The sequence below is a fragment of the Protopterus annectens genome, chromosome 2.part0, assembly GCF_019279795.1.
Source record: "Protopterus annectens isolate FY-2018-M chromosome 2.part0, PAN1.0, whole genome shotgun sequence".
NCBI classification, from domain to species: Eukaryota; Metazoa; Chordata; order Ceratodontiformes; family Protopteridae; genus Protopterus; species Protopterus annectens.
Window position 1 is genome coordinate 1,235,689,119 of NC_056728.1, and position 13,686 is coordinate 1,235,702,804.

A 13,686-nucleotide genomic window follows, 5' to 3' on the forward strand; every position below is an offset into this window, starting at 1 on the left:
CCCTCATCTGCCTCAAGTCATCTAGGTCATATCCAATCCCTGTACACCATAGAACCGGAAACACGAAAGGAACAATTTCAAGAGTACATTATGAAGCTTCTAATTGGACAATATTCCATTGATTTAATTTCCATACAGTATATCTAATATTAGCTAATGTACTGTAATATGAAACTTCATATAAAATCAAGAACAGTGAAGTTACCTGTGATATTTTGTTGTACTGTAGTTCAATTCTTTGTGAACATGAGCATAATTTTGGTGGTCACATTACATTTCAAGATTTCATTCAAAAGGTATCTGAACTGTAAAACGCATTTGGTGCATATCTTGTGAAAAAGGATGTCTGATTTTGAAATATAATTAAATATATATATTTATTTATATGTCTGTATTTTTCTTGGACATCAGGTTTCCATAATTGAAACTTAACTAACAACTTTTGTGTTTTCTGTAATATTTTTTTCTTCAACTTCACTTTTAAAATATTCTTTTTTTCCTCCCCTGCAGATGACTATCAGTTCCCCCAGCTCCTCTCCTTGCCTGGGCTCAACCCTACCCCTGTCCAGCTCTGGTGAGGAGATTTAGAATGCTGGTGTAGCAGCATGCTGCTGGATGGGGAGTGGGACCTAATTCCCATTCCTTCCCAGCAGCCTTCCCACTTATATAATCACTGCCCTCAGGAAGTGCATGCATGTTTCCATAACTCATAGCTCATGCAGCGCTGCATCAGTGAGCCTTAGGTGGCTTCCTTCCTCCAAGATGGATGAGTTGATGTAGGACGATCACTCCCATCTCCCCCTTTGGCATTAATGAAACACAGGTTGCCTGGGGGTATAATGACAGATTTATCCCTCTGTGCTACAGGGCAGCTCAGCTTTGAAAATATTCTTATATTTTAAGCTGTATTTTTATTTTTAAGAGACACCAAGTGTCATGCTTTGAGGGATATTATCATGCTGTGTTTGATTTTTTTAATGAATGATGTATGAGCTATACTACAGGTATTAGAATTTACTTTTAAGTAAATGATCTCTCTGTATGTATTTTTTTTTCTATTGTATGTTTGATGTAGACCCTCCTCAGCCACTGTTTGAGTACTATTAGTCAAATGGTACCCACTTACTTTACTCTGCAAGTGTCTATTAACTTTGCAAAGTTGTGCCATTTTACATCTACTGATGCCCTGAAGTTTAAAGGTGTCTGCAGCCTGGACATACTGTACATAATATTTTGGTTACCATTTAATGCTCCATTGTACATCCTAACTGAGAGCAAGCAATGGAGTCTCCACAAAAGACACTATTCTAAGGCACAAGACACTGCATATTAACAAAATTTAAAATCATCAGTAACTAAGTTTATTACGTATCAAAATATAGCAACTTGAATAACTGAAGTTGCTGATTGTTCTTTTCTAGCACCACAATAATGAGCAGAGGTAAAGGACTTGTATAGCTGCACTTCTAAACTCTTTAATGAGGAATGAAAAACAAGAACAAAGAAATAGCCTGTTTTTTCCCCCTTAGACTTGTTTGTAACAAATGTGTGAAAAAGGAGACTCCCTTCCAGAAGAAAAGTCATAAGGTAAAATATAGGGCAATGAAAAGTCAAAAATATACTGAATGCAGTGCTTCTCTCCTATGTCCTAGTCATCCTCTGATGGCACACTGGAGACTATGACAGTGGTATACAGTGGCTACTGTCAGTGGAGGGCTTCATCTACTGTTTACTCAGCATTTCAATGACAGCATCAATATAACCAGCCAATGACTGCTAACCTGTAAGGAAATCAGTACCACTGGCATCTAGGAGGTTGTTTTTGGTTCACATTAAATCCAGCTGCAATGTTGGTATCTCAGCAGGAGCTGAAGTAACTGCAGTCATTATTGTTAGCCAAAGAAAAAAATATTCTTATGGTTTACATTGCAGTAGACTTTGCTAGGGAACTGTATGTACATTTTTAAATTTTTATTGTACTTTGAAGGTCACCATAAAAACTAAAATGAACAGTAAGACGAGTTGTGTATGAGCTGTTCAATAAATTAGTTGAGAAATAACAACTGTGATTAATAATATTTTACAGCTTTCTGTAATTCAGCTTAAGTCTAAACTATCTGTGCTGCCAGTTGAAGTTCTGAAGAATTTTCTTTCCTATAATATTATACAGAAGCACAAACATGCAGACCAGTTCCTTTGAAGGCTAGGCTTTTGACTCATTTAAGTTCAAACAGAAAACAAACATTACCGACAGTTTAAGGAACGACACTGTATTTTTAAATAGATCAATAAATAAAATAGTCAAACAAAAGACAAACAAATTCAAGCTTCCCTCAAAATAATGTAAACAAAATGGATAAATGTGATCACTAGAGTACAGGTGCAGGATGTTATATAGTTAAAGATAAAACACTAAATAGCATTCTAATTAGTCCACCTGCCTGGATACTTTAATTTCATTCAGCTCATTACTCTTTCAGATTTTATTAGATTTCCAAATTTCATACAGATTATAACAGACTTCCTTAAATTTACTTTTGCCTCCGGCAGAGAAAAGTGACTAATCTTTTTCCTATCAGGTTTTCAAATTCTGAATGTTTCCTTTCCATTACAAAACTGAGCTAATCACTTAAAACACATAACTGTAACATTAAAAGTGACCCAAGCATTTACTGCTGCCATCAGCTGTTAGGAGCTATTGAGCCGACATAAAATGTGTGTACATGGCTTTAGAAAATAATCTTAAAACTGGCTGATGATAAGCTTTTGTGCCCTGCAAACACATATATTAAAATCCAGGACTTTGAGGAATTTGAAACAATAGCACACTAGAATAGTTGGTTAATACTGTCTTCAAACAACTTTTCTCTATTAGAAAGCCCATAAATATCTCACCAATACACAATGCATGCACCTGGCTATGTACATGTCAGAAGCATTTTAACATGTAATGCCACATACATTTTCCATGGTGAGCTATATTTGAAAATGATACTCTTACACTATCTTTTTGGACCTCAGAACAAGGACAGCAATATACATCAATAACGTGTCGCAGATCTCTTGAAACTGACCTTTGACGTCTTGATCAGGCATGAGGCAGGTTTTGTTGCCATTGTTGTCTTCAGGGAACTGAGTGCAGTAAGTATCTTCAGGCCATTGTAACCCCACAACTCCCAGCACAGACTCACAGCGCTCTTTGGAATGCTCACACAGAGACCTGCATGATCAAATCGAAGGCTAGTAAGAAACAAAACTATAGCAATTTAAACATTAAAACAATATAATATACCTATAAAATAGCCTGTATGCATAGTTTACAAAATCTTTAGACTATTGCATGGCAGTTAGTAACATTAGTAAACATTAAAATCTGAATATTTCTCACTAAACTGTACTGAAAAAATCTGATGACACTGATGTAATTAATTTTCAGTATCATACTGAATACATTTATTAGTATGCAATTTTTGACTGGTGGGGAAACCAAGTTCTTGCATCTCACTATTACAATGTATTACAAGCAAACAGACTATTGTCTTCACTTCCCTGCAGTTTTTTTTCCAGACAGTCAACTGATTATGTACTTTAAAATTTCAGTTTACCATGTTATCTAGTCAGTTCCCCTTGAGGGCTTTATTAACCACTGACACCCATGTTGGTTGCAGTTACTTTCAAGGAAGAAGGGAGGTGTCACTTATAATAACTTCAAACAAGTTAGCCAAGGCACTGACTAAGTGTTACTGCTGTTGTGATGGAGGGGGAAATCCTTTCAGAGATGGAGGTAAGCCTGTTTTGTGTCTTGTTATAGGTGGGCATAGTCTGCGGCAGCTCCAGGATACTTTTCTTGCCAGGGCACAATGGAACAGAATAGCAAGCTGGTGGGGCACATAGCATGTGGAAAAAAAAACAGCAAAACACCTTATGAATAAAATATAGAATACAATATACATGGCAACAACTCATTCATAATCTACTGTTAAAATGAAAGACTATTTGCCTATGAAAAACAATGACTGCCATACTTTTACAAATCCTAGCAATGTTCACAAAAAATACTAATTTGTCATGCTCAAGCATTATGATTCGGATGAAGTGTTAGTATACTACAGTGAAACCAGTCAAAGGTATAGCTAGCAATATAACAGAGGTGGTCACATGCCATGCACAAAAACTATCACTAACCCAAATTCAAGAAGAGAAAGCCAAACTTATTTTGTTCTGTGTTGCATTATATGGAAAATATTTTAAACATGAAGCTGCACTCATTGCAAGCATTCTTAACCCTGGAAGATGCTGACATTTGTGCAGTCACAGAAACCTGGTTCAAAGTTGCGGAGAGCACCCCAGCCTTACCTGGTTACTCATCCTGTCATACATTCAGACCCCAAACTGTGGGCAGTAAAGTCATAGGAGGTGGAGTTTCAATATATATTAAAGGCACACAGGAGACACTCCAGGTACAGTTAACCATTGACAAGGCCTTTATTCAAATCATAGCTAGCTACAGGACCCCAAAATTGACTCAAGATGCCCACTCCACCTATCTGGACCTCTTCAGATCTATCAAGATTCAACCCTTTACCCTGATCCTGGGTGACTTTAACTACCCAACCATAGACTGGAAAAACTACTCATGCCAGAACACAAATGCCAAGAGATTCCTCAATTTTATCAATACAAATGCCTTGGAACAGCTAGTCAATACCCCCACAAGAGGTGATAATATCTTGGACTTGGTATTAACCAACATGAGTAACCACTGCAGCACCCCTACAGTATCATCCTCCCTGGTAACATCTGACCATAAAGCGGTCACTTTCAAAGTCAGCATCTCCCCTGAGCACCTTTTAGCTAAGAGCAAACAAAATAACTTCTCCAAAGTTGATAACAAACTCCTCATGGAAGGTATAAACAGCTTCACAGCCTCTTCTCCATTTGTTTAAATGGAAACCAATGTTCAAATTTACATCAAAGTACTATACGAGCACTTATATAGATGCATGGAATCAGGAATACCCGACAGGACAAAATCATCCTCCGCAAGGAAGAATAAACCTGTCTGGTGGACATCTACAATAAATAAAATATATAACAAAAGGAAAAAAATTGTTGTCCAGGACCAAGCAGGAGCAGGTGCCCACTGGGAAGCAATCTCTCCTTAGCCTGAACAAGCAAATAAGAGCACTAGTGAAATCCTCTAAAGTCAACTTCGAGTCCAAATTGGCCACATCTACTAGAGACAATCATAAGGCCTTCTTCACATATGTCTGCAATCTCAAAGGAAGCACCCAGATCTGTTCAGAACTGGTGGACAAGGAGACCACACACAAATGCTGTAGATATAGTCAACCTACTGGCTGACAGATTCAGCGAAAACCTCACCCCTCTGCCCCCCGTCAGTAAATCAGCGCATCCCCAGCAGCTGTCCCCTCCCCTTATCTCTAGAAAACAGGTCATCACTGCCCTCTCAAAGGCAAAAAATACAGCCTCCATGGGACCTGATAGCATCCCAGGATGCATCCTACATAAACTCAGGCATGAACTTGCAGCACCATTAGGCACCCTTCTTCTTCTTCATCTTCTTCTCTCGGCTGCTGTCATTAGGGGTCGCCACAGCGGACCACCTGTTTCCATTTCTTCCTGTCCTCTGCATCTTGCTCTGTCACACCAATCACCTGCATGTCCTCTCTCACCACATCCATAAACCTTATCTTAGGCCTTACTCTTTTCCTGTTACCTGGTAGCTTCATCTTTAGCATCTTTTTCCCAATATACTCTGCATCCCTCCTCAGCACATGTCCAAACCAATGTAATCTTGCCTCTCTGGCTTTGTCTCCAAACCTTCCAACCTGGGCTGACCCACTAATATACTTATTCCTAAATCCTGTCCATCCTCATTACACCCAGTGCAAATAGTACAGTTTTGTACCTACCATAAATGTAGATGTTCGAGGATCCCCATTGCTGCAGTCCTTACTATTGGGTATAGTCCGCGTCCAGTCGGCCCGAATACCAGAGTATAAGGCTGACGTCGGTCAGGGCGCATTAGACTGACGTCAGTACGCCAGGGTACTAATGCGCATGACCGACGTCATATCCTCAGTCTTTTCTTGCCCCAGATGTCAGAAGACCCTAAAAAGACAAGGCCCAAAATACCTGCACCAAAAATATGTACAATATATACAAGAATATATACAAAAATATAAGCATGTAACCTCACCTACACAACCACCCCTAAACACAGAGGGAAGGAGGGAGGGTAAATTGGACTGCAGCAATGGGGATCCTCGAACATCTACATTTATGGTAGGTACAAAACTGTACTATGTTCTTCGTTCCCCATTGCTGCAGTCCTTACTATTGGGTAGAATCCCAAAGCAGAGGTAAGGGAGGCTGGCAAATCATAAAGAAGCAGGAGCTGACAACATGCCTTGCAAAACAGCTGTGGCAAAACCAGCCCTAGACTTAGAGTAGATAGGAAGGTGATAATGCTTAGAGAAAGTATGCACTGAACTCCAAGTAGCTGCTTCCAAAATATCCTTAGTTGCCACCCCTTAGAAATGCTGTTGAAGTGGCAGTAGCCCTAGTGGAATGAGGCCTAATCCCAGCTGGAATCTCCTTGCCATGATGGGAATAACAAAATGCAATGCAAAAGCCAATCCACCTAGAAATAGTTTGTTTTGACACAGGCTTGCCCTGTGAACTCAAAGCAAAAGAAACAAACAACTGCTGAGACTGCCTGAAATCCTTAGTCCTGCTTAAATAATAACGCAATTGCCTGTGTACATCTAAAGTGTGCAAAATCTTTTCCCTTTATTTTGGGGGTCTGCATAAAAGTAGGCAAATGAATAGTTTGGTTTAAAGCCACACTAGAAACCACCTTAGGCATAAAGGAAGGATTAGTACGTAATGATACCCTATCCTTATGGAAAATCAAAATGGCTCTACTGCCATAAGGGCCTGCAACTCAGACACCCTTCTTGCAGAAGTAATAGCCAACAGAAAAGCAGTCTTCCATGACAAGTATTTCAATTCAGCAGTAGCCGCAGGCTCAAAAGGTTGTAGAGTAAGTTTTTCCAACACAAAATTGAGATCCCAAGCAGGAGTAGGAGCTCTACGTGGGGTCTTATATTCTTTGCCCTCTAAGAAACTGCTTGAACAAAGGGTGCGAAAACAATGGCGGGTCACAATCATAGTGAGCTGAAATTGCTGCAGCATGAATCTTAATGGAAGAGAAGGACAAACCTTTGTCCAATAACTCAGTAAGATATTGAAGAGCCACACTCAAATTAGGCTCAGAAACCTGCAAATTCTTTGCTGTACTCCAAAATAAAAATCTCTTCCATTTTTCTGCGTACACTTTCCTTGTACTAGGTCTTCTAGCTTCCATAATCACATTTAAAACTTGTTGAGGAAGTTGAGACCTGCTGTGTTTCAACACAGAATATGCCAGGCTGTTAGATGAAGAGAGTGAAGCTTGACATTGAGCAGATGACCATCCTTCTGAGATAACAGATGAGGAATCAGAGGTAAAGGCCATGGAGGCTTCCTTACCAGACTCCGTAGTAGTGGGTACCAGTGTTGCCGAGGCCAATCTGGAGCTATCAAAATCATCCTTGGCCTGTCTTGTCTGACCTTTAATAGTACCTGTGGAAGAAGAGGCAGAGGAGGAAAGGCATACACATGAAGGTTTTTCCAACTGAAAGACAGAGCATCCACTTTCCAAGCTGTGTGATGAAACCCCTTTGTGCAATACTGTGGCAGCTGGTGGTTTAGTGGAGAAGCGAACAGATCTATGTCTGGAGTCCCCCATGACACTGTCAATGTTTGAAATACATGAAGATCCAGTTTCCACTCGTGGGGATCCATGATTTGTCTGCTTAACACATCTGCTAAGGAGTTCTGTGCTCCTGGCAGAAACCTTGCCTGAAGAGTTAGTTGCAAGCCTAGCGCAGTCTCCCATAAAATCATTGCTTGCCTGCATAGAGGATAAGAATGTGTTCCCCCTTGTTTGTTAATGTACCACATGACAGTTGTGTTGTCTGTTAGAATCAACACCTGCCCTGGAAGAAGTAACTCCTTGAAAGCCATTAATGCAAACTGGACTGCTAACATCTCCTTCATATTGATATGTAGATGCTGTAGTCTGGCAGGCCACTTGTCTTGTATCCACTTTCCATTTAGATGAGCTCCCCAAGCAATGTCCGAGGCATCTGTCGTTAAAATCTGACTCGCCTCTGGCCGGGTCACAGAGAGTCCCTTGTTTAGGTGACATTCCTGAGCCCACCACAAAAATTCTTTTTGAAGGCAAGGTATTATTTGAATGACAGTGTCCAAATCCTGGCAGTGCTGTGTCCATACATTTTGAGATACCATTGTAGCTTCCTCATATGCAGTTTGGCATTGGGAAGCACCAGAATACAAGATGCCATGAACCCTAATGCTTGAAGGACTGTCCTTGCAGTCAGCACGGACTGATGAGATAGTTGATGGAAGTAAAGTGACAGACTCTTTTGTTTGTCCGGGGTTAAAAAGGCCATCTGGGCTGCTGTATTCAGTCTCACACCCAGAAAGCACATGTCTTGAGAGGGTACTAGACTGGACTTTATTTCGTTCACAGAATACCCTAGGCATCTTAGCACTGCTATAACATATTCCAGAAGTTGTAGAAGGTCTTCCTTTTCTTGAGCCAGAATCAGGCAGTCGTCCAAGTAAGGATAGATTTGAATTCCTTGAAGCCTGAAGTAAGCTATCACTGGAGCCAGAACCTTTGTGAATACTCTGGGCAGTAGATAAGCCAAAGGGCAATGCAGAGAACTGATAATGAGAATTTCCAGCTCGAAACCGCAGATACTTCCTGCAACTTAGCCTTATAGGCACATGAAGGTAAGCTTCCTTGAGATCTAAAGTTACCATCCAGTGATCTTTGCCCAGCAGAGGTAAAAGCTGTTGTAACGTCAACATCTTGAACTTGGGAATGTCCAGAAAAGTGTTGAGGAGAGATAAATCCAAAATTGGTCTCCACGTGTTCCCCTTCTTTGGTACTAGGAACAGGCGAGAATAAAATCCTAGGCCCCTTTCTGATACAGGGATTGGCTGAATGGCCCCCATCCGGAGTAACTGAGAAACTTGCTTGTGAGCCTCCTTTCTTTGTGGAGGAGGAACGTCTGGCATGCCTTTGAAAGGGGGCATTGTATGGAAATAAAATCTGTAACCGTGGTGAATGATATCCAACACCCATTTGTCTTGAGTAATTAAATCCCAATTTTCTTTGAAAAGAGACAGTCTTCCTCCCAAAGGAGCTGCCAGACGAGAATCTACTGGCAGCTGAAAAGACAGGTCATTGGGTCTGTTTACGAAAGGACTGACCCCTGCCCTCACCAGAAGTCTGAGCAGGTGAACTCCCTGTTCTAGGCCTAAAAGAACCTTGAGCCCTGCCCCTACCACGTCTAGACCTACCCCTAGACTGGGAATCATAAGCAGGATATGTCCACCCCTTAGCAGGCCAATTTCTACTAAACTTCGGTGGCTGCACCTGCAAAAATCTTTAACAGTTTGCATAGACTTAGCTTTGTCTTCCATTTTCTTTAAAACTGCTTCCACAGGCGATCCAAACAACACATCAGACTGTAAAGGAGCATCCAAAATCCTTGTCTTAACATGCTCAGCTAAATTCTGATCCTTCAACCAGGCATGCCTGTGAAGAACAGAACTAGTAGCAGCCACCCTCGAGGAGGCCTGTACAGCATCAAAACCACATTGCAAAGAATGCTTACCCACTTGTTCAGACACATGAACCAAATCCAGCAACTCTTTACACTCAATACCTTCCGCCAAAGCATCCACCTTAGATTTTAATTGTGAAAGGAGATAATTCTGATATTTTAGCATGTGAAACTGACAATTCAACGCCTCATGGCTAGAGTGGAAGAAGTATACACTTTCTTTCCCCACCTATCCAAAGCCCTTGCCTCTTTATCAGTGGGAACAGGATTTTTAACCACAGAGGCCTTAACACCTTTAGGCCCTTGAGAAATAGTTTCTGGGTCCGCCCTAGGACTCTTAAACAAATACTTATGAGCTTCGGGCACCCTATAATACCTATCAGGCTTAACAGGAGCAGGAGGCAAAGAGTCAGGGTTCAGTGAAGCCTCCAAAAACATCTTCCACCACATTCAACACAGGAGGAATAGCTAAGGGCCTATGCTGGGGTAAAACAAGAATTCCCTAAGCCTTTTCCTGGAATCAGAGTAATCCTGGCCTTCCCATTTAAAGTGCTCCCTCATGGAATGCAGAGTCTCTGAAAATGAGAAATCCTCAGGAGGAGAAGCTGTAGGAGTGGAATCATCCACATCAGAATCAGAATAAGTAGGATACTCCTGCAAGTCTTCTGCAGAAGACTCTGAAGCCTCTGAACACTGTTCAAAACTATCAAACTCCGGTTCCACCCTAGGCCTCTTATCAGGCGGGGGCATAGAACCTCTAATCATAGTAATCAAATCTTCTGCCATTTTAAGCATATGTTTCTTAGGTACAGAACCCGAAATGCTAGGAGAAGCCCCCACTGAAGCTGAACTAGGCCTACCTCTCAAAGAAGTTTTGGCAACAGAAGGAGAGGCTCTAACTACCTTGGGAAGAGAGGGAAGAACAGTTACCTGAGAAGCCCCCTCAGCCTGGCCTACCTCCTGAGAAGGCACATCCTGTAACAGTAAAGTTTCTGCCTGAGACTCCATGGAAACTCCTGGCAAAACCTCTGGCTCCACTGAGCCTTCTAAAGAACCGACGTCCGGGACTGCCGGTTCATCAACCCTAGGCTTCGCTGTTTTGTCCTTGCGCTTCTTGGACGAAGCGGGCATCAGAGCATCCGACGGCATTTTATAATTGCAACGCTTCCCAAACACTAACCTGGCACAGTCTAACCTCCTCTTAATAGTGCGTTTGTTAAACCTAGCACAAGAGCGGCAACCAACAACGTCGTGCTCAGGCCCTAAACAAGGTATACACAAGGTATGGTAATCCCTATGAGGTATCTGTTTCCCACAAGAAATACAGTTATTCACTTTTTCTGACATCCGGTTAAATACTGAGGCAAGAAAAAACCAAAATGTTCCCCAACGGGGTACTTAGCCAACTCTGTTTCGGTCTGAAACTCCGGTTTCGGAAATATTTCAGAACGCCAACCTGCACTCGCAAAACTGCTTCTGCATCGGACCATGCGGCAAAAAAGACTGAGGATATGACGTCGGTCATGCGCATTAGTACCCTGACGTACTGACGTCAGTCTAATGCGCCCTGACCGACGTCAGCCTTATACTCTGGTATTCGGGCCGACTGGACGCGGACTATACCCAATAGTAAGGACTGCAGCAATGGGGAACGAAGAACATCTTAACATCTTCAACTCTGCCACGGCAAGCTCTGACTCCTGCCTTTTTGTCAGTGCCACTGTCTCCAACCCATACAACATAGCTGGTCTCACTACCCTCTTGTAGACTATCCCTTTCACTCTTACTGGTACTAGTCTGTCACAAATCACTCCTGACACTCTTCTCCACCCACTCCATCCTGCCTGTACTCTCTTCTTCACCTCTCTTCCACACTCACCATTACTCTGAACTGTTGATCCCAAGTATTTAAACTCATCCACCTTTACCACCTCTACTCCCTGCATCCTCACCATTCCTCTATCCTCCCTCTCATTCACACACACACACACACACACACACACACACACACACACACACACACACACACACACACACACACACACACACACATATTCTTAGTCCTGTTGACCTTCATTCTCTTCTCTCCACCTCTTCTCTCCACCTCTCCAGGGTCTCCTCCACCTGTTCCGTACTCTCACTACTGATCACAATGTCATCTGCAAACATCATAGTCCATGGGGACTCTTGTCTGATCTTATCTGTCAACCTGTCAATCACCATTGCAAATAAGAAAGGGCTCAGAGCTGATCCTTGATGTAATCCCACCTGCACCTTTAATGCATCCATCACTCCCACCGCAGACCTCACCGCTGTCACACTACCCTTGTACATATCCTGTACCACTCTTACATACTTCTCTGACACTCCCGACTTCCTCATACAGTACCACAACTCTTCTCTAGGCACCCTGTCATATGCTTTCTCTAAGTCCACAAAGACACAATGCAACTCCATCTGACCTTCTCTGTACTTCTCCATCAACACTCTCAGAGCAAACATCGCATCTGTAGTGCCCTTTCCTGGTATGAAACTATACTGCTGATCACTAATCATCACATCCCTTCTTAACCTAGCTTCCACTACTCTTTCCCATAACTTCATGCTGTGACTGATCAATTTAATCCCTCTGTAGTTACTAAAGCTCTGCACATCACCCTTATTCTTAAAAATCGGTACCAAAACACTTTTTCGCCATTCCTCAGGCATCCTCTCACTTTCCAAGATTTCATTAAACAATCTAGTTAAAAACTCCACTGCCATTTTACCTAAACACCTCCATGCTTCCACAGGTATGTCATCTGGACCAACAGCCTTTCCATTCTTCATCCTCTTTATAGCTATCCTTACTTCCTCCTTGCTAATCCACTGCACTTCATGATTTACTATCCGTACATCATCCAACCTTCTCTCCCTCTCATTCTCTTCATTAATCAGCCCCTCAAAGTACTCTTTCTAGCTGCTCAACAAACTCTCCTCGCTTGTGAGTACATTTCCCTCATTATCCTTTATCACCCTTACCTGCTGCACATCTTTCCTAGCTCGGTCCCTCTTTCTAGCCAATCGGTACAGGTCCTTTTCTCCCTCCTTAGTGTCCAACCTTTCATACAACTCTTCATACGCCTTATCCTTAGCCTTCGCCACCTCTCTCTTTGCCATGCACCTCATCTCCTTATACTTTTATCTACTTTCTTCATCTATCTGACAATCCCAATTCTTCTTCACCATCCTCTTTCTCTGTATACTCTCCTGTACTTTTCATTCCACCACCAGGTCTCCTTGTCCTCCTTCCTCTTTCGAGATGTCACACAAAGCACCTTTCTAGCCATCTCTCTTACTAGCTCTGCTGTAGTTACCCAGCTATTCAGTAACTCTTCACTGCCACCCAGTGCCTGTCTTATCTCTTCCATGAACTCCACCTCACAATTACCCTTTTTCAATTTCCACCATTTGATCCTTGGTGCTGCCCTCACACTCATCCTCCTCTTCTTGATCACCAATGTCATCCTACAAACCACCATCCTATGCTGCCTAACTACACTTTCCCCTGCCACCACTTTACAGTCTCCAATCTCCTTCAGACTGGCCCTTCTACATAAGATATAATCCACCTGTGTGCATCTTCCTCCACTCTTGTATGTCACCCTATGCTCCTCCCTCTTGTTAAAATATGTATTCACCACAGCCATGTCCATCCTTTTCGCAAAATCCACTACCATCTAACCTTCTGTATTCCTTTGCTTAACACCATACCTACCCATCACTTCCTCATCCCCTCTGTTCCCTTCACCAACATGCCCATTGAAATCTGCTCCAATCACCAGTCACTCACCTTTGGGTACAGTCATCACCACTTCATCCAACTCTCTCCAAAATTTTTCTTTCTCATCCATCGCACAACCAATTCGTGGAGCATTTGCACTAACAACATTCATCTTTACACCATCAATTTCCAGCT

At 42.1% G+C, this 13,686-nt stretch overlaps 1 protein-coding gene across 2 annotated transcripts in view; it reads right to left on the reverse strand.

The window, feature by feature from the left end:
- Positions 1-13,686, reverse strand: part of CORIN (corin, serine peptidase) — a 1,415,152-nt gene that overhangs the window by 384,308 nt on the left and 1,017,158 nt on the right. For both annotated transcript variants that reach the window (XM_044061411.1, XM_044061410.1), the window contains one exon: positions 3,075-3,220. In XM_044061411.1, coding sequence (XP_043917346.1) covers positions 3,075-3,220 — 146 coding nt within the window. The remainder of the gene's footprint in view (positions 1-3,074; positions 3,221-13,686) is intronic.